The 21,341-nt window shown below is 34.0% G+C and overlaps 1 protein-coding gene across 1 annotated transcript; it reads left to right on the top strand.

Annotated features, from left to right (window-relative positions):
* The first annotated feature begins 2,450 nt into the window (after positions 1-2,450).
* On the top strand, positions 2,451-15,233 carry LOC110462579 (retinal homeobox protein Rx1-like). Its single transcript, XM_021516578.1, has 3 exons — positions 2,451-3,106; positions 11,407-11,630; positions 13,904-15,233. The coding sequence occupies exons 1-3, from the start codon at positions 2,902-2,904 to the stop codon at positions 14,318-14,320; spliced, it is 846 nt and encodes a 281-aa protein (XP_021372253.1). The 5' UTR covers positions 2,451-2,901; the 3' UTR covers positions 14,321-15,233.
* The last annotated feature ends 6,108 nt before the right edge of the window (positions 15,234-21,341 follow it).

Consider the following 21,341-nt stretch of genomic DNA (forward strand, 5'->3'; position numbering starts at 1 on the left):
CCTTACATGGTTATCTGTGCCCTTTCTCTACTATTCCTTACATGGTTATCTGTGCCCTTTCTCTACTATTCCTTACATGGTTATCTGTGCCCTTTCTCTACTATTCCTTACATGGTTATCTGTGCCCTTTCTCTACTATTCCTTACATGGTTATATAATTCATGACACGCAAACCTCCTTTTTCAGTTTGACTTTTATTTGTGTTTGTTTGTTTTTCTTTATCTACCTACTAGCCATAGCTAGATAGATAAATTGCTTTGTTACCAAAACAAAAATATACGAAAATATATCAAACCGCAATACGAAACAAAGAAAATAAATAAATAGGTAAAAATAATCAACTTAAGTAAAAAAAGTTAAAGAATACGATGATTGAAGATTAACATCTTATGACACAATCAATAGGTTTATATAACTCTCAAAAATGTTCAATGCAAAATTCCAATAAGGTACCGAAATGTGACCGGTTGGCATGTTGTTGCGCTATATATGATGTAACATACTGTAACCAACGGTAAATCAGGACTAGAATATTCTTCATTTGTAACATGCCATTGTTACTCATACACATACGATCAAATGAAAAAAACTGGGCTCTACAAACATGAACAAGAATTGTCACTTTTCTTGATGTGATGTATGGTTACGTTACAAACACAGCTCTTCATCCTTGGGAATCATGAACTTTGAAGTAAGTGCATTCTGTTGCTAGTGACAATGCACTCTGCTGACGTTGATATTTCTGTATAAATAGCGCGGTGATAATAGTTACGTTAACAGTGGCGTTTTGAATTAGTTTTACTTTTGCATTGTAAATATAGCTCATTCGACAATGTTGTCGTAGATATCATTATATTGGCTTTACCTTCAAAAAACTCTTTTGATAACTTTGGCCTCTACTGATATTATATTAAAAAATCATGAACATCCCTTTGATGCAAAAACTGGCCTAAGTTACGTTGAAACATAAAATGGTCTTAATATACAGTTTAGTTGGAAATTAATTAATTTTAGTTGACGTGATACTTTTATTATTAACAGAAATCGCCGTCCTCATTCAACACAAAGGGGCATCATAGAAATGTTTCAAATAAGAATCCTCTGTGATAATAAAATCGTTCAGCAGTTACAAATACGGTTTGCCCATATTTGTTATTCTCTTTAAGATATTAATTGAGTTATTAAGGACAATTCTCGACATTTTCAATTGAAAACAAATATTTCAAAAATTAATAGTATTCTTACTCATCTAACTTTATTGATTGTTTGGCGACATTTTAATCGTGACAATCTAAGCCTATAATACCCTGTATGAATTATAATACACTTTGTTACATCAACCCTTTAATTTTAACGTGAGTGTACCAACATAATCAAATAAATCTATCAGAACTTTTTCAAAGCTTCAAATTAAAAAAGGAGACATTTTGATGTTCGCTATCAAATTCAATGGAATGATCCTCCTTATAGGAACGTCTACAATAGTTACACTGATTTCTATCAAAATTGTCTATTGCATATTGGTGCCAAAAAGAGCAAAATTAGGCATAGTATTGAAAATGTATGAATACAATGCATGGTACTAGTTGTTCAGTTGGAGACAAGCTTAACCATATTGATGCGTAAATTTGTGATTTCTTTAATAAGGCGGAACTGTTGTATTTATAAAAATAAACAACAAATGTTTAGATTCAAGCTGATTACAAAAAGACAAAATACATGTTGAAAATAACGAAATTTATTAAACTAGTATGGTATAACCCTACTTGAAATTTTGATTACGCGTTTGAATCTGCTGAGTATGCCATGTTTAACACAATCCTACCAGATGACCTAAAGTACTGCAGTGATTTGAGATTTAAAAGGCAAATAGATACCTGATTGCACGGCAAGGCACTGTCAGTGAGCATGGCAGCAACATGAAAGAGCAAGCCAATCTCGTAGGCGCCTAACAGGGGCTTTCTTAAACTATTACTTACGAAATAAAATATTTGTTGATTGCTCTTTTGAAATTTTTATATACCAGTGTTAGTATTCTATTAAATGTCGCTTGAGTTTTTTGTAACATGGGAGTCCTTATACGGCTGTCTACCTGTTATGTTGGAGAATAAAAACCTATTTGGTTTGCAAATCATATTTAACCTGTGTCTTTTGTGTCCTGAATTTGGCGTGTGGTGTCTATTAGCCTATGTCAACTAAGAGCCCATGCCATAGGCGCCTGCCCCTTCTCTGGTACGTACTCATCAATGATTCCCCCGACACCTGTCATTACGATTCTCTGGCATGTTTGATATAAAAGTTTGGGTGACGAATCCATTGTCGCTAATCTTTCAATTTGTTTTCTCTCGCCGTGCCTTGAATGCAGTGCGAGCCTGTGATTGGAGCAGCGACGGGACGGAGATGTTCATTAGGAAGCGTCCACCCGCCCATCTTATTACCGTGCACACAAAGCATCAATAAACTCAGCACTGCTTTACAACCATGTAATAGGTCCGACTAGAGCAATATTGAATTTGTGTACATTAGCTCCCATAAGACGAGATGAAATCAAATTGTACAAATAACACTTTTCTCAAGGATTAACTCTTGCCTGCCAAAAACATAAGGGACTTGTAATCTTTTCAGACACGCGCTGCTTCCAAAGCTGTCAATTACTTTGTTTAATGTAACTATACACAAGTGAGCGCTACCCATACCACCAATTAAAGGGTCAAGGGAAATTAATTGGTCGCCATCAAATAAGAGAATGGTGGCAAATTGCCTGTGAGCACGTAAGTGTATTTATACGAACGCGTACAAGGACAAACGGTATTGTGAATCACATCACCAGCCACCGCAGCCAGCCAAGGAAATTTACTGCAAGATTTTTCGAGGAAGAAGATCAGAAGGTTTTGGCAAATTATGAATCAGTTACTTCCGGCAATGCACGTGTCGGTTTCAGCTGCTGGATCCACTGGATTCCACAGTATCGACGCCCTACTTGGAATAAGAGGGGAACCGGATATGTGTTCTCATGATTTCCCCACAGAGGAAGAGCACAGAGACAGACTTCAGCATCACATTCACCACAGAAAGGACACTTCCGGTAGAGCCTTCAAACTCACAGGTAAGTTCACTCTCCTGCCTAGTACTCTTTGTCGCATGTGCTGGTTAAAATCAAATCAAAAAATAATTCCATTCTAATATGTTTTAATTAACAATATTTAGAAGTTACTGTCATTGAAATATTCGATATAACACATCAATAAATACAAAACAATTCATTCAAATAACCAAAGTCAGGTAAGTAAATAAAGATATTAAAGTCACTCAATCAGGCAAATCAAAGATAAGTCAACAAAAACAATATGACTCACTCACTAAAGTCATTTAAGTCGGAGTCACTTAAACAAATGATCAAGGTTTAAGTAGGCTCCTGTTGTATTGATATCTTAGAGTTAAGATTTGGTCTTTTTGTACTGACGATGTTTTACTTCTGTCTGCTGTATACGTTTACTACCATCCTCTATATGTCTTATATTTATACTTAATGACATTGTAACGTAATGGATAATTATTGATAAATTTAATAATGTTATTAAGACAACTTAACATTGATGAAATTTGCTTAATTCCTGTGTATTGTTCATACTCCGCCTAGGAATCCAGCCAACTACAACTATATTTGTCTGTAGATTATATTTTTCGAACCAGGTTTATTTTTTTCTTTAAATCTTTTTGAACATTATTTATGCTTGTGGAATATTTTCATACGATGATACATGTGACCAATCATAGAGTTGATGTAAAAAAGAACCTACCAGATAATACTGAAGAGTAAAAGAAAACACATTTCGAACTCAAAATTAAAAACGTCTGACGAAGCAGTGTTCATATTACTGTTACATCTTGACCCTATGGACTTTGTGGGGTTAGACAGCCAACTGTTTCAGCAAAGAAAAATGTTCTGTATGTGTACAAACAAATGTTTTACAAAGCGAATGAAAATATATAACGGTAATGACATATTTACATAAAAGACAATTTGATACAAGCATAGTATAAAAGAGCACGTTGACTGTCTTCAGTAATTGCATGTTATCTATGTGTACTGAACAAATATTTAAAGCACGAAATTGTTATCATTCAGAGATAAGTTTGAAAGATACTTATGATATTATCATACTTAATCCATGCGTTACTTCTACAATGAAATTTTTTAACACTACATTTAATTTGATTTCCTCTGAAATCTGTATCAGTTTAAATTGACTGACAAGTTGAAATGGTTAAAAGGATACAATACTAATATTGAACAGAAGTGAGTCAACACAAACGTTGTATGGTCGTTACGCCGCACATAGGAGACGATACAGCTCAACTCGTATGAATGCATTACGTTATTTCAAGTGGAAAAATCAATTTGTAGAACTTCTTTTATCGCAGCTGACCTTTTGGCTAACCCACGATAATGAAACACAAAAATATGGAACACAATTATTGTAAGTTGATGTGATGTAAGATAACATGTCAATAAAATACATGTTAAGTACATCATTAATACGAATATCGCTTTTGTAGTCAATACCTAATGCTGAAAAATAGTTTACGGAAGAGTGGGAGACAAATAACACAAGCAACATCTGGCGTGATTTGAGAGAATCGTTTAAAAATTATTTTTAAGACCAATTATCAATATTATCGTGCTCCATTTTCCCCCAATGTAATTTACTTTCCTCGGCTACACTAGCTGAGGAGATAATTGGTTTACAATATCGGTTTATTTGAATTAAATTTATTCAAATTTTGTTGTAAAATATTAGAAATGTTCCATGTTTTCCTGTTCCTCTGTCTATTTACAGAAGTGGATCTTTTGATTAACTTATATTGTCAATAGTGTTGTTTATGTAGGTCTTCATCCTTATCCGTATATACCCATCCAAAGTATGTAACGTTATGATGTTTCATTAGATCGTATCATTGACGTTCCTTTTACGGCATTTAAAATTATACGTATATACATGATTAGTTCTTTTGTAGAATTAAGATATTGAAAACAATAGCAAAAACAATGGCATCGTCTTCTGGCCATTCCCCTCTTAAGAGGAGTAAAGTTGTTAAGAGTTTACTTCCTCTTTAACCTCTTCAATAAACATAATAGAAGGCCGTATGGTGAATCAAATAGCTCAATTCCAGGGAAAATGTGTTCTCCTGTATCCACAATATAATACACAGCATGCAATATTTATTATATACCATACAATACAATATATGACATACTATACAATATATGACATACTATACAATTAAGACCTTTTGTGATGGTTACAATTTATGAATTTTAAAAACTGATTCTACCTTTCCTATCTGATCATATCATCATTACAACAAACTCATAACTGTTTTATTGTTTGCTTTAAAAAATGAATTGTACGATATTTTGGAGCAAGGAGTTTGCTATATTTTATTGCAATTTCAAATCAAACATCTTTCAAACAAAGACATTTTTGTTAAACGATACAATGTGTATTTGACGTTTAATCAGAACCAAATGCAAAATAAACTTTTAAATAATATCTTAATCAAACAAGCGTTAAGGATCCAGTCAATATGATATTGATATGAATTATCAAGCCTACAATTAAAAAATAGTAGACATATTGTACGACGCAATATGATACATCACATACTATATTTTATAGGGCATACAAGATAATGTAAAACAACTGTAACAATGTCATAATTATGAAATGGAAGATGCATCTGTACTTGAAAAATTGTGTTATATCATTTTCAATGAAAGACATAATGAATTACGTAAACCAATTACTATAACGCACTTGTATATGTGAACCATTTCTAGTTGATTTTAATAATATCACTTATTAGAAAAAATCAAGCATAATAACTAGTTACTAGTAATTTCATGCAGAGTTTACATATAATCAGTGTTATTTCGTGATTATGTTTACAATGTTAAACATTTAGGTTTTGAGATGAACTGTCGTATCGAGTTTGCTGATTCTATTTATCACAACATTCGTAAAAAGCTTCTGTATAGAGTTACAGATTAGTCATTGTAAGAACATATGTAGAGTTCAGTGTTTGCCATTGTCGTAAACACTAGCTTCATAATAAGACATGATCGTTCTATGTACGGACCAGCACACGTTACTAAAACTATTTCAGATACTCAACAATTACCTGTATTTCTTAAAGCATGATTTCTACACCACTATGTGATTGGATGTTTTCGTTAATGTGTTATAGATTTTTTAAAGTTTTATTTATTAATATGTAATGATCTGTATGTGAATTTGAAATAAAATCGTGATGCATTTATTCAAATGTGTGGGTATTTTAAAATATTTTGAATCCTTCTTTTATGAGAATGTGATGGATATACAATTATGTGATAGATGTATACATGAATGTATGAGAGATCATATAAAGATGATAGATGGTGGATGGGTTTTATATAAATATCTGCAGTATATTTTGCAAGAATGTGCAGATCTAGATAGTAAGGATAGTAAGGATAGTAAGGATAGATAGTAAGGATAGTAAGGATAGTAAGGATAGTAAGTAAGGATAGTAAGGATAGTAAGTAAGGATAGTAAGGATAGATAGTAAGGATAGTAAGGATAGTAAGTAAGGATAGTAAGGATAGTAAGGATAGTATCACTATCAAAAACTGTAACTATGCACTAGAAAGTTATTCTTAATTTCCGATTAGAAAACCATACTCTGCCGGATTTTCTTAATAAAATAAAATAAATCTAATTAATAAGAAATTAGTCGACATAAGTGTCCTAAGCGTATACATTCTACATGACAAGACCTTTATACTAACCCTGGACTTCAAATGGTTAAATTATCGCTCTAAAGGTTTGAGCTATCTGGTAAAAACAGAAAAGCAATGGCTCTAAAGAGAATTAAAGGGGAGGTTACTAAATAAACGAAAACCCACATCGAAATATTTAAGTGCTTTGCTTGAAGTGACACAAGAATCCTTAAATGAAATATAAAATAACGCATAAGTAACTAACTGGTAGTTTTTAATAGCCTTTATAATGTTAATAATCCAAATATATATTATAAACTGAAACATGTTTCTGCTGAAATATATTCTTTTAATTTTTTACACTAATTCACCTTAGGGTTAATAAAATTGAATATTCTAATAAGGGATCTTTTGCCATTTGTTCGTTCGAAAGCGGATACAAAATGTGTTCATATGTTCATCAGGAAAAAGAATGCATCGTATAGACAAAATGAAACAATTTATCTTGCACTAATGTGTTCAAATAAGTGGATGTACCGTTTTTATTATTGAACAAATTAGCAATCTACAAGGGAGGGTTAGTGGCATAAAACATTACAATTTTGACGTTGAAATAATGACGTCGTCTATACGTGAGTCATGGGATTCATAGCTGATATGAATGTCATATGACTTTGGTAGTTGCAATGCCATAAACTGGTCAAAATGATATATATATTTACATGTGTCATGTCATTATACATTTGTAACATATTAATACCAGGTAAATATGGCTTTGAAAGTAGATATGTAATACAGTGTTGATACGGCCATTGAAGTAGCCGTAACACTAAGTATTCAGGGATGGGAAAAACAGTATTCTTATGTAAAGCCATGTATTCATTCAATGCTGATATAAGCTGATACATAGACTTGTTATGACGTTAAATACTCTCTAATTGGATCTGGTCACAACTAAATGTTCAAGCATAGATAACGTTCTGTATTAGTAAATTGCAATTTTCTGTACCAAATTCGTGCCAAAAAATGTTTATGTAAAAAGTTAATATAAACAAATCAGGTCTATATCATATGAAGTAGTCGATGTTTTAAAAAAGAAACTGTGTTGCCAAATGTTTTTGGTATCATCTCTCTGTAAATGAGGATCGACTAAATGATTATGAATAACACATTATTATTTAAACATATTCATTTAAACCTGTCTTATCTCATTGCATAGCCGTATGCAAAAATCTTATGGCCTTTTTCTACGTCGTCTAGTTCAGAGAAATTGAAAAACACAAAATTGATCTGCTGTTCCCTCTATCTTTCTTTACGGAGGCGTCGCCATAGGCACCGCTGGTAAGCCCTTTGTCAGAGTAATGTAACCAAAAGGAGTACCATGCTACCGTGTCGGAGTTGGGAGATTTCAGCAAGATGACACTTAGAAGTAGCGCTTGAACGACCTGATTATAAGTGACACCATCTTCATATGATCTTAAAAACATTTTATTCCACTCAACAGATAAACAGACAAAGAAACAACAATAAACAAATTAATAAATCAAATAGATAATTGATGGAAAACACAAAGTTCAAATTAGCTTGCTTTTAAGACCCCGGAATCAAAGGAAAACCCCACAAACGCCCATAAAAACAAACCAGGTGCTCTAGAAGTGTTACATTTCCTGCAAGACTTACAGCACCTTAAGGGAAAGGTCTTGTCAACCCTATAAACGTTTTTAGATATTGAAATAAAACATGAAACGTTTTAGAAACGAGATGACTTAGAATTTATCTTCAGCACACATACAATGAGTTCATCTAACATCATGGGATCTTCCCTCTTTCTGTTATTTTTGCTGTCGAAATACACATTATGTCCCTTGATAGAAATCTCTATAGCAAAATATTAAACCCTATGAATATGCTACTAGCCAGAATACAATGATCAAAGAGGAAAACCCGTCATGTCTATTATTAAAATCGATTGTATATCTGTCCGTACGCTTTATATCTGAACTACTGTCGTCGTGTGGCTGGTGGACATAGTTAACAGGCCATAAAAGGCCTCCACAAACTTCACATTTAACTATCTCAATGATTAAAATTCACTAAGTACATAGAAAATTTGATTTCTCTATCTGGTTGGAGACGTTTGTTCTGCACTTAAACGATTCTGTGTTAGCTTTGAGGGTAGGCGGCTCTCTGAAGTGTCCTTTTTTGTGTGTCTTGTTTTGCCTGAGAGACAGGGGAGGGTACCGCTCTTTTTATATACAAAGATTGATGCGCCGCTCGCTGTTTAAGAGCGGATTAAAAGTGGAATTTGACGGTCCTATTAACAACAACGTAGGGCATGTCAATACCAACAATGTCTGGGAATGTTATTTGAGTCCGGATATGTCATTAGTGTACAATTCTATAATTGAATTAAGTCAGAATTACTCACATGGTACATACACGTATTTGACACTTGAGTGATTTTGTAAAACCTAGTAATTTTATGAATTATAATTTGATTGGAAGTCTGCTATGCCCTGAGGGACTGATTCAGGGTGGCAAAGAAGACTGAAAAAAAGGACGGAGCCCCAATTTGCTTTTTTATTGTTAAACCGTGTATTGGGCTCAACATGACCACGCTAATTCAGCGAGGGTGTCAGATGATAGATTTAATTCACACAAGCCTAGTGTTGTCATTGTCGTAGTACTTGTCCCATTACAGGGCAGGCCCTCACCTAAATGACACTCAAACTACCCCATCATCACCCCAGGCAATCTGACAGACTTAAATCACACAGCACCTCCAGCCTTCCTCGACCAAACCGACAACGTATCACGTATGAGAAGCTACATGGTATTTTAATGTTATACAATGACAACCATACTTTTGTGGTAGTCGTTTAGTTATGTTGTAAGCCTCAAAAAACGAAAACTATTGATTTTATTCACGTTCTTTAAATATGGCGTTTGGGTTGTGGTGCATATTGAAAACTCAAATACATATTTCATTTTTTCTCTTAATTTTGGTTCTATTTTGTTATGTTTCGGGAAACAAAGTTTCTGGAACACGAAGGTTTGTTATTTTGTCATTCATTATCCAACGTTAATACTATTACACTAAGATGTTTCATTTATAGATATTTCTACTCGAAAACGTAAATGATATTGTTGCAAAGAGCAGGCATATACTGTAAGCTTTAACACTGATCTGTTACATGATTTCAGATATCGTGTTGGAATTTTAAATAGCTTTTGCTTCTGTATTGTATATTTACTCTAAATGACTGAGGGCACATCGGATCAGAAATAAGATTCTATTTCATATTAAGTTTAAAAAACGATTTGGTTTTTGAAAGCGCCTGATGAGTTAGCTGGACAACTCCATGGCGAAATTCATAAATCTCTGAAGAGGAAACGTATTTAAGAAAACATGGTTTTCTCTAGCCATTGCCTAGTTCGTCACTTCGTGTTTTTGTTCGAGATGTGTTGTATTTAATGCGACACTACGTGACTATCTAGAATTTCATGAACATCTATATTATTGATTCTTAAATCACAGTTAATGATATAATATTAGACACTAAGCAAACCTAGAATCGAATTACCGTGTATAACAGGATAGTCGTGCGAAAAACCCAAAATAGGATCCTAGCGGACTACAAACACATATAGAACAGAGCTCCTTTTTTCAGCGTCAGGATCCATGAAGTGCAATCATTAATTAATTTGGATCGATTAAAAGAGGACAAGATTGTACAGGATTCATGAAAAAATACACGTATATACTGTACATATATAAAAAAAATCGATGGAAGTTAAAACAGACAGCCAGCAACAAATTCTGATTTCCTGTATAACTTCTTTCCATATGTCGGAATTGAAAGTATCAATAACAAACCAGAAAATGTAATAAAATTACCTTTCTATAGTAGATTTATTGATGGCCAGTGGACATGGCCAATAGTAAGGACGATAACAGCTGATTCAATGGGTCCACGAAGTGATTGGTGAATCGAATTCAATGCTTAGATTAATATTGCTATCGTATGGTTATATGCCTGTTGACAGCATTTTGATTCATAATTGGTTCATAACGAATGAAGATGCAAACGACCAATCTTGTTAATAAGTTCAAAATGTATTTAGTAACACGTGTCTTTTAAAAAAACAAAAATTCATGTTAATGCTCGTATTGCATTTGATCATATACGAAGCCCTGTATAAACTACATTATCAATTGTGTGGCTACAAATTTGCTGCAAATATTCAATCAACGAAAAAGGTTTGCCGGCTTACTTTACAATAAGTATAGGGAGAAGTGCTGTTTTATCAATTGAATCATTGTATTTATTACCGTACTAGACAAGCGGTTTTGTCACTTGTATTTTTCTCAGTGCTATTTATGGAACAGTAACGAGTTTCTTTTATGAACTACACCCGTTATCTCAAAATCCTTTAAAAAATAATTCAAAATCAGAAGGGTCACTAAAAAACAGGGAAATAGTATCACATCAATCAACCTTTTCCTGGAACAAACGATTGTTAAAGCATTCCTGGTCTATCTTAGCTTTTAACTTATTGTACTTTATTTTCCAGTCAGCGTAATACTTTCCGTATCAACAAATATTACCTAAAGCTTTATTATTATTTTGTTTTGGTTATAGATAAGAACAGTAAATCTCGAAAGGAAAATATGAAGAATATTGACGGACAAAAACAACTAGAATACAGCGAGGAACAGAGGAAAAAATCGCGCAGGAACCGTACTACCTTTACCACTTACCAGCTCCACGAGCTCGAGAGGGCGTTCGAGAAGTCACATTACCCGGATGTTTACAGCAGAGAGGAACTAGCAATGAAAATAAATCTACCGGAAGTCAGAGTACAGGTATGTGCAAAGAGTAAAAACTAGGAAAAGAATTTAAGATAGAAAACTATAATATCGCTAACTTTTTTAAAATGAAAACATAAAAATATCATTATTTTCTATTCACTTTGTTTCCTATAATAGCTTACTGTAAAGTAACAAGATATGGTGAGATCACTCTTTTTAAAACATTGACATATCTAAAGTAAACAGTGACGTCACCAATCAATTGTTATTGAAACTGAAGTATAAGTTATTCAGCATTTCAGTGTCAGCATATTCTCCATTAGATTACCAATAGTATATTCCAATAACCTACTCAGTTACATGTTATACAATAAGGATCATGGGAAATGGCTAAATGGTTTGGAAAAACGATGAATGTAAGATGTTAAATCTGACGGATTTTCCTGGCACATGGCGCTGCCTCGTATCTGTCAAAGGACATCATATCAGCCTTAAGCACCATGTCTTTCGCCTCGAGTTTAGCTAGTCTCTCTATTAAGCAAATATCATAAGCTCATTAACACTGTTAACAAATGGGGTGGGACTCAATGGGTTTCGTCATGTCTGGTTATCGTGGCCAATAATCTTCCTCTAATATCATTACTTGCCCCTTTTGTCAACTATAATGAGCTTTTAGTGAAAGGGAATAGAGATATTGGATAAATGTTAACGGCCCTTAATGACAAAGGCAAACCAGGATGATCTGTAATTGACTTAGCTTCAAGTCCGCTAACTTCATAAACAGTGCATCTTTTGAAAAATGGCAGCTGCTAACCTAATCCAGACAAGTCAATCGCTATTGGAAAGGCAGAGAAGGCAACAAGCCGATACCTTGTCGGAGACTATCAATTATATGCTAGACTAAACACAGAAAGAAAGACTTTTTCTGTGTGAGAGTCGGTAATTGCTCTCGAGTGAGTTTCTCTATAGCCACACCTAAGGAGTGATCTCGCGACTATTGATGGAACGACAATGGTACACCCGCAGGTCAACACACCCCGTCTTCTCTTTGGGATGCTTAAAGCTTCATTATCTCATTGTTACTCAAGTATTTATGCTAAACAAGCAGCCATTGAGATTGGCGTCAAGACACCTGACGACTTTTTCTCGGCCCTCAAGTCAACGCCACACTAACAGTTCCGTGATTTGACCCATGAACACACATTTTACTAGCCAGTAATTATACGGACAACCCGCACTTTTTTAACGTTGACATCTTCAGGCTAAACCTGATTTTACTGTTCAATGCCCTATTGAACGACAGAAGCGAGTTTGGCATTGTGGATACGTCTGCTCTTGACAAAGTGTGAAATGCGTCTGAATTAGGAAGGTTTTTATTGGCAATTATTTTGATAATGCTTGTTATCTCCAGTCTAATTATAGCCTGTCGAATTTGGATATTGTATCTTAATTTTGATTTGGTTGCTATCATTTGTTAATTAAAATGAATACAATGAATAATTGTACATGAACAGATAACTATTGTATTTATTCATAACAGAGCGAAGCTGTCAGTATCATTTGGAGGAATGATTGGATCAGTATATGATCTGAACTTTCAATAATCAATAGAAATTTCTATTTCCTTACAAACATACAGTGGTAAGCTTTAAATGTGGAATGGTCAATAAAATCGATCATTGTTAAAGAGTTGTTAAAGTTAAAGAGATATCTTATGTTCAATCCTATTGTTTACTCAATAAAATATGATGAAATGAAATTAATTTGAGGTTACACCACGTAGGTAGTCGATCTGACCAATCAGAATCGCGACAGGTGTTGTTGTCAAATATATAACATAATATCGTCGTCTGCGCATGGCGTGTTCATTGATTCAAAGGGTTGTGTTTCCAGAACTTAAATGCTAAAATATATTTGTCGATCAGAGGTTTGCTTCCAATGTTGCGCTGGCCATATCCCCAGACATTGTTAGCTACTTCATAGCCAGGATAAACTAAAAATGATAGTTATGGGCCTACGCAAACCAATGAACTAAATCATTTTAAAAACTCAAAAAAAGCAGGATGTGTAAAGTACCCCTGCTATTTTCTGAAAACAAAGACATCCTCTTTCGGCATTCCAATCGCCACCACCAGCATTATTGTTAACAAAGTAAATTTATATTTATTCAAGAACGTGTATTAAAATGTAAACCACCCGTCCGCATCATTTAAATCAACAAATCGTCCATAAACTCCAATGAAAACATATCTTTTATGCAATAATGAAAACAGACATTTATTTGTGAACTTCAATGCATAAATTATATTTGTATGTTCTTATTGCAGGTTTGGTTTCAAAATCGCAGAGCAAAGTGGCGAAGGCAGGAAAAGCTTGAAAGCTCCGCTATCAAAATAAACGACACCTACCCAATGTCAGCTCTAACTGCAAAATCTGGATGTGGGTTTGGGACGTCACTTCCGCTTGACCCCTGGATGACGTCGCCGATCACAAACAACACCGCCCCTGCTCATTCCGTGTCACCTATGACATCATCATCGTCATCCCTATCAACCTACCCGACATTCATTTCATCACCAGTATTCAACTCGAACTGTGCTATGAGCTCAACACTTCATGCTTTGTCAGGTGTTTTCAACTGTACTTCCGGTAAAATACCGGAAGTGGATACAAGGAATTCAAGTATTGTGTCTCTTCGAATGAAAGCAAAGGAACATATGGACCTTTTTGAACGGAAGTATTGAAATATTAATGCTGCATTTATATCCTACAATGCATTGACTAATAGATATATATATTATTTTCTATATAATAATTATGTAATATAAATGTAATGTTAAACCTCCAAAACAACATGAAATTTAAACAGAATTCTGCAAGAACCCGATACATAAACCATGTTGATAAATGCAAAAACGTTCAAGTATCTGGGTCATTCAAGGTGACAGAACCCTTTTGTGATAGGTTTTTTGACATAACTGTCATAATCATGTAAATGACTGAACATTACCTAATACTTTTTTGTAATTTATTTTCTGCATTTGATTTTTTCGTAAAGTCACGAAATGCCCCACATTTGCAGTATAGCTCGATTCAAACAGTTGCGATCATTTAGCATTTTAATTGCAATATAAACATGCGATTAGCATTCGAAATGAATGTGAAATTCTTTTACTAAAGCAACGTTTTCATGTAAAGTGTTATAATTGACAAAGTGATATTTGAAAATGCCAAAAGGGAATAATACTTACTATATCAAACGAAATATTATCGTATGTGTTACATATCACAAGAATTATATTGGCTTGTTTTTTTTGCCGATATTATTTGAAATATTAACTTATTTCTATAAATAAGTGTACCATGTTGCAGACGCAGTTTGCTGTATATTATACAACTTGTCTTCACTTTCCACTTAACGTACATAGGTAGGGTAAGACTAGCTGTTAGTGTACAGTGTAGACAGAGCCAACGATACTTAGGTATCAGAGTGTCATACCTACTTCTGTTTCATCTGTTACTTAATCAATGTGATATGTAAACTGAAACAGATTTACAGATTTGTCCATGTAAAGTGTTACTTCCTTATGGACTGTCACCACATGTATTGATGATATCTGGTATAGCTACATAATTCTAAGGATTAAAATTTCCATATTTGCAACAATTCCTCAATGTTTCTGATGATTTTTGACTAAATACTGGTTTCATCGAGGTAGAAAACAGAACAACCTTACCAAGGTTAAAAACATAAGAGAACCAAAGGTTTTCTCATTTTTGTCTGAGAGATTCATTAGTTAACGTTGACAGGGTCTCAACTAAGATCTCAATCTTTGACACGTTTTGTCTAATGTGTCGATCGTTGACAAGGAGACTCAATCGTTGACAAATTTTAGTTCAAGAAACCCAATTATTTACAAATTATAGGCTAAGTGTGAGACTCAATCTTTAAAGAGGTTTGATAAAACAGACTCAATCTGTAAACAAGTTTACACGTTTTGGTTAAGGATCCGAATTATTGACGAATTATGATACAAGAGTCCTTATCATGGTTTTTACTATTCCTCACATCAATCTTTTCTTTGCTCTTGCGTCACGATATCAGACACGGCTACACAAATGTACTTGTAGAAGGTTATTAAATTCGGCGGCAAAATTTGCAAAGAACACTACAAAATTTTTAAAAACAGTAATATGAATTCAAAAAGATGAAACTACAGGGAAAACCAAGCGAAGTAACGGAAGAGACAATTGGAATGTACAATAAAAATGAGACAAGATGTTTCGGAAGCGTCTGCTACTTCTTCGACGTTACCATTATCTCGTAATGTGAATCTGAGTGAGGACGACGGTAACTCATGGATACATCACTTATGCACATAGTTAAACATCGACCTTAGTTTCGCATTAGGAACCAGAAATCTTCGATCGGAACATGATGACCATTAAACTTTCTCCTATTCTTCATTACTCCGATTTACTCGAAACATATTTAGTAAGTTTGTCCGTCAGCATTCGAAATCGATCACGGAACTGTTGATAACAACATCGATGAATCAAATAGGTGAGGGGGATGTTACTATCAAGAAAAGGATAATTAGAAAAGATATCGGGTAAGCGCTTACTGTTTATATCAGAGTCATTGCATTATAACCGGAATAAGAATGCAAATAAGCTATAAAAAAGGTCGATCAAGGATCACACTTACGTGGTATTTGATTACAAAAAACAAATGTTTTCGCCACGCAGTTTTGGATTTCCACCTATTTGGCTCCTCGCATCATCGATGAGTACAGGAAGGACGAACAGACGTATGGTGCCATGTTACTCATTATTGACAAACTGCATATATTACGTGAAGTCATCGGTGCAATCACGTGTGTGTTCATACTTCCTAGAAACATGCAATATATACATAGTGCACAATACGATTACAGTTGGAAGAAACGCATCACCCCATCAATATGGAAATGTCGTATTTTCCATAAGAAACGTGGTGTATTCTTGTTTGTTTATTTACTGTATTCGGTATCCTTAAAATTTCAAATATTTTTGTTTGTTTGCGAAATACTCACATTTTTCATCGATCTCGCAGTATTGTAAGTTTAAGTCAGGATAAAAGAACCCATTTTCTTTTCTTTTTTTCAAACTAGCGACAAAAACTAATTTACAACCAGACGTCAGTTGCTTTGACGTAGTTAGCGCTTGGCATCTATTAAAATAAATACAATCATCATCATTAGCATAAGTGGAATAGGTGTTGTACTTATTATACAGACGTTTAAGAAGGGGCTCTTTGCATACGTTATTAGCAAACAAAATCAAAATCATACTTTGCTCGGGGTTATTTCCCTTTTAACTGTTTTGGCGTTGGATGTTACTAGGTGCTGTTGTGAAGCATTGTAGCATTTGGATGCATAAAGAGACACTTTATGTGGTAACCATTTTCCTTTTCAATAAAACAAAGTTTCTCATAGTATGTCTGTGCAATAACCGAGTTCACATTGTGTAATGTCATGATCGGACCCCATCAATTAACAATAACCAACCCTTTTGTTGCAGAAAGTTTCTACATAAATATCCTGACAGATAATTAAATGATAATGAAACATGGCAGTGACAAAAAAAGAAAGAAAAAACTGCATTTGTGTGACAATCACTATATACTGATATGATAAAATGAACATCTGTGCAAATATGACGATTCCTACAGACTAATTGATTGCAGAAAGTCCTTTGTTAAGATTTTAACATTCTAAACAAATTGGAAATGGGAATATCGGTTATGTAAGGGAGTATATTTCCAGATAAGACCTGCATGTTCTTACTGTCTCAACAGCCTGAAATAATATGGCTAAATGCATTCCTGTTATGCGAACTAATCTTACATCACACTATTACATAACTTCTGTCGTGCGGCATATAATAGAATCGACATGCAGAATAAGACTCATTAGTATGACAAAGGTTTATCTTTTCCCAAAGATCCTTTTACTGAACATAAATTGAAACTATATCGATTATTATGGGCGGATAGGTAGAGTGGTAACCAACTTAGCTTTCCAAGCAGGCGGCCGGGGTTCGATCTCCGAAGTCGTCGTTCGCATGGAATATTCAAAGAAAGTGTTTTTCTCCTGCCCACACAACTCCAATAACTAAGGTGGAATATAACATGTTCACGGTATCTGTGCTGTAGCATTCAAGTGAGGTGACACTATAAATGATACCGGTGGAAGTACAGTCCCACAACAAACAGAACACAATACATCTCCAACACACAACAGACATACACACATAGGGAGGTACTGGCCAGGTGGCATAGGGCAAGTGGTTAGCGCCTGATAAGGCAGCTCCTGCGAATTCCTCAATATTGAATTGATTAATGCACATGTATATGCTAATTGTATTCATTGTATTAAATTGTATAATTATGTACTGTAAAGTGCTTTAGAGTGGCTTACTGTAAGTTAGCTAGATAGGACGTTATATCAAATGCTGTATATTTATTCTTATTTATTTCTAGATATAAAAACCTGATACGATCCTCATGAATATAGAAAAAAAAACTATTTTCTAAAGAAATGATTTGTCACTGGGTTTGATGTTGATGAAACAAGTTGATTCCAGGCTAACAAATAACAAACTTGTCATAAACAAGCTGTGGTGATAATAGTATATTCGCTAAATAAGTGTGTTTTATTGTCATGAAGAAAACAGGACCATATCAATCATCTGTGTACCCCAACATGTGTTTAAAGTCAGAGTTAGGTTTTCCGAAAGTAATAAGTTAAAATTGTTGATGCCAATAGAAAAAAACACTAAAAAACTGTAAATAAAGCCCTAAACCCTAGTTAATACAAATTAGTATCTGTATTACTTTTGTAATATTTAATCCAATGGATAAAGTTCATTGTACCTTAATGAATAGGTTCCTGGTTTATATCTGCTCGGTGACAGATTATTGTCATCTTAAATGTATCTGAGGTACTGATGTGTGTATTGGTGTTGGGGATTTATTGACAGGCAAACTAAGAAATATCTACAGTGAGAAGCCACACACAGTATTGACTGACGTCCTGGTAATGATAAACACGAACGTGCAGAAACATGTGATAATCTACAGTATCATAACATGTAACTCTTTGATCTGAAATACACCGGTCAACGAGGAGACAACACAACAGGAAGTAGATGATAACTGATGTAGCTCTCTAACTCATTCACCTATAGAGACACATTTGAACTCACCCAATAAAAAGGTTAGAATAGTTCATTATGACATTTCAGAAGTGAATTGTAATAGTAGGCGTGCATCCATCATTATGTAAAAATCAGGAATGTTCTTATTATATTAGAACATTAGAGAAGCAGATATATGCGACGTAGTACCATGTAAAACATCGATAGATTTTATTTTACCTTTCCGAAGCACTTCGTAATGTCATGCATCTGATGGTGGGCGCGACTATATACTTGTGCATTAGAAATGGCGAAACAAGGGCACCGAATTTTTTGTCGGAGGTACAAGGCGTTTTAAATAGCTATAAACAAGGGCACCGACAGTTGTGTCGGAGGTATAAGGGGTAGTAAATAGCTATAAACAAGGGCACCGATAGTTGTGTCGGAGCTACAAGGGGTAGTAAATAGCTATAAACAAGGGCACAGATAGTTGTGTCGGAGCTACAAGGGGTAGTATATAGCTATAATCAAGGGCACCGATAGTTGTGTCGGAGCTACAAGGGGTAGTAAATAGCTATAAACAAGGGCACAGATAGTTGTGTCGAAGGTATAAGGGGTAGTAAATAGCTAAAAACAAGGGCACCGATATTTGTGTCGGAGGTACCAGGGGTAGTAAATAGCTATAATCAAGGGCACCGATAGTTGTGTCGGAGCTACAAGGGGTAGTAAATAGCTATAAACAAGGGCATCGATATTTGTGTCGGAGGTACCAGGGGTAGTAAATAGCTTTATCTACGTGTTGTATGATTGGCAAAGACAAGTATTCAGTATTATATAAAATCTGTATACATTGACAGAACTGTAACTTACATTTTAAATGGAAATAATTGAAATAGATTTAACAATAGATTTAACCTGTGTATGAGTAAATAGAAACACAGAGTATCTAGTGTACCTGATTTGGATGTCGCACATATCTGACATCTAACTTATACGGTGTACGTAAGCTTCAGTAACATGATAAAATATTTACAATAACAAATGAAACAATTGGTATAGGAGGCTGATACGAAAAACGAATCCGACACTGAATACGCATCAAAATCGAAGAAAATACATGAACATATAAACCGTTAAAAACATATTAAGCTTACACCATATAGATGGTATTGTTTCTTTTGGCAGGAAATTTATATCCTGTGAAGATGCATCTCTAGCGTAAACCTCGAAATGACTTTTGGTGAATTACAACGTAGCAACGGTAGTTGTATACACCCGTACATATAGACGTTACATTGAAGCCCGAATCTATATAACATACAGCAATAACCTAGAATGTATCTTCAACTACATTGATCCCTTATAACGTGTTAGATAATTTTAACATTAGTTTAATACATCGTTAATATACAAAACATGTAAAACTAAAAATGATATTCACCCCATCGTCAATACACAAAGATTGTGAAATAAAAAACAATTTTCACCCCATCGTCAATACTCAAAGATTGCAAAATGAAAACAATATAAACCACATTGTCTATACACAAAGAATGTGAAATAAAAAACAATATTCACCACATCGTGAATACTCAAAGATTGCAAAATGAAAACAATATTTACCACATTGTCCATACACAAAGAATGTGAAATAAAAAACAATATTCACCACATCGTCAATACACTAAGAACATTAAACAATATTTACCACATCGTCCATACATAAATAATATGAAATTGAAATGTAAAATTAAAACAATATACACAACATCGTCAATACAAACAGAATGTGAAACTTAAAACAATATACACAACATCGTCAACACACAAAGAATGTGAAACTTAAAACAATATACACCACATCGTCTATACACTAAGAATGTGAAACTTAAAACAATATTCACCACATCGCCAATTCACAAGAATGTGAAACTTAAAACAATATACACAACATCGTCAACACACAAAGAATGTGAAACTTACAACAATATACACCACATCGTCAATACACAAAGAATGTGAAACTTAAAACAATATACACCACATCGTCAATACACTAAGAACATGAAATGAAAAATAATATTTACCACATCGTCAATACACTAAGGATATGAAATGAAAAACAATATTCACCACATCGTCAATACACTAAGAATATGAAATAAAAAACAATATACACCACATCGTCAATACACAATCAATGTGAAACTTAAAACAATATACACAACATCGTCAACACACAAAGAATGTGAAACTTAAAACAATATACACCACATAGTCAATACACAAAGAATGTGAAACTTAAAACAATATACACCACATCGTCTATACACTAAGAATGTGAAACTTAAAACAATATACACCACATCGTCAATACACTAAGAATATGAATGAAAAAACAATATACTCCACATCGTCAATACACTAAGAATATGAAATAAAAAACAATATACACCACATCGTCAACACACAAAGAATGTGAAACTTAAAACAATATACACCACATCGTCAATACACAAAGAATGTGAAACTTAAAACAATACACACCACATCGTCAATACACAAAGAATATGAAATGAAAAACAA

Source organism: Mizuhopecten yessoensis, unplaced genomic scaffold, assembly GCF_002113885.1.
Source record: "Mizuhopecten yessoensis strain PY_sf001 unplaced genomic scaffold, ASM211388v2 scaffold10807, whole genome shotgun sequence".
In the NCBI taxonomy this organism is placed as follows: Eukaryota; Metazoa; Mollusca; class Bivalvia; order Pectinida; family Pectinidae; genus Mizuhopecten; species Mizuhopecten yessoensis.

What these genes read in the sequence shown, in the direction of transcription:
- LOC110462579 (XM_021516578.1), top strand. Translation starts at nt 2,902, where the DNA reads ATGAATCAGTTACTTCCGGCAATGCACGTGTCGGTTTCAGCTGCTGGA. An exon ending in TAGAGCCTTCAAACTCACAG is followed by an intron (nt 3,107 to 11,406) that starts GTAAGTTCACTC and finishes TTTTGGTTATAG; the next exon opens with ATAAGAACAGTAAATCTCGA. An exon ending in TACCGGAAGTCAGAGTACAG is followed by an intron (nt 11,631 to 13,903) that starts GTATGTGCAAAG and finishes TTCTTATTGCAG; the next exon opens with GTTTGGTTTCAAAATCGCAG.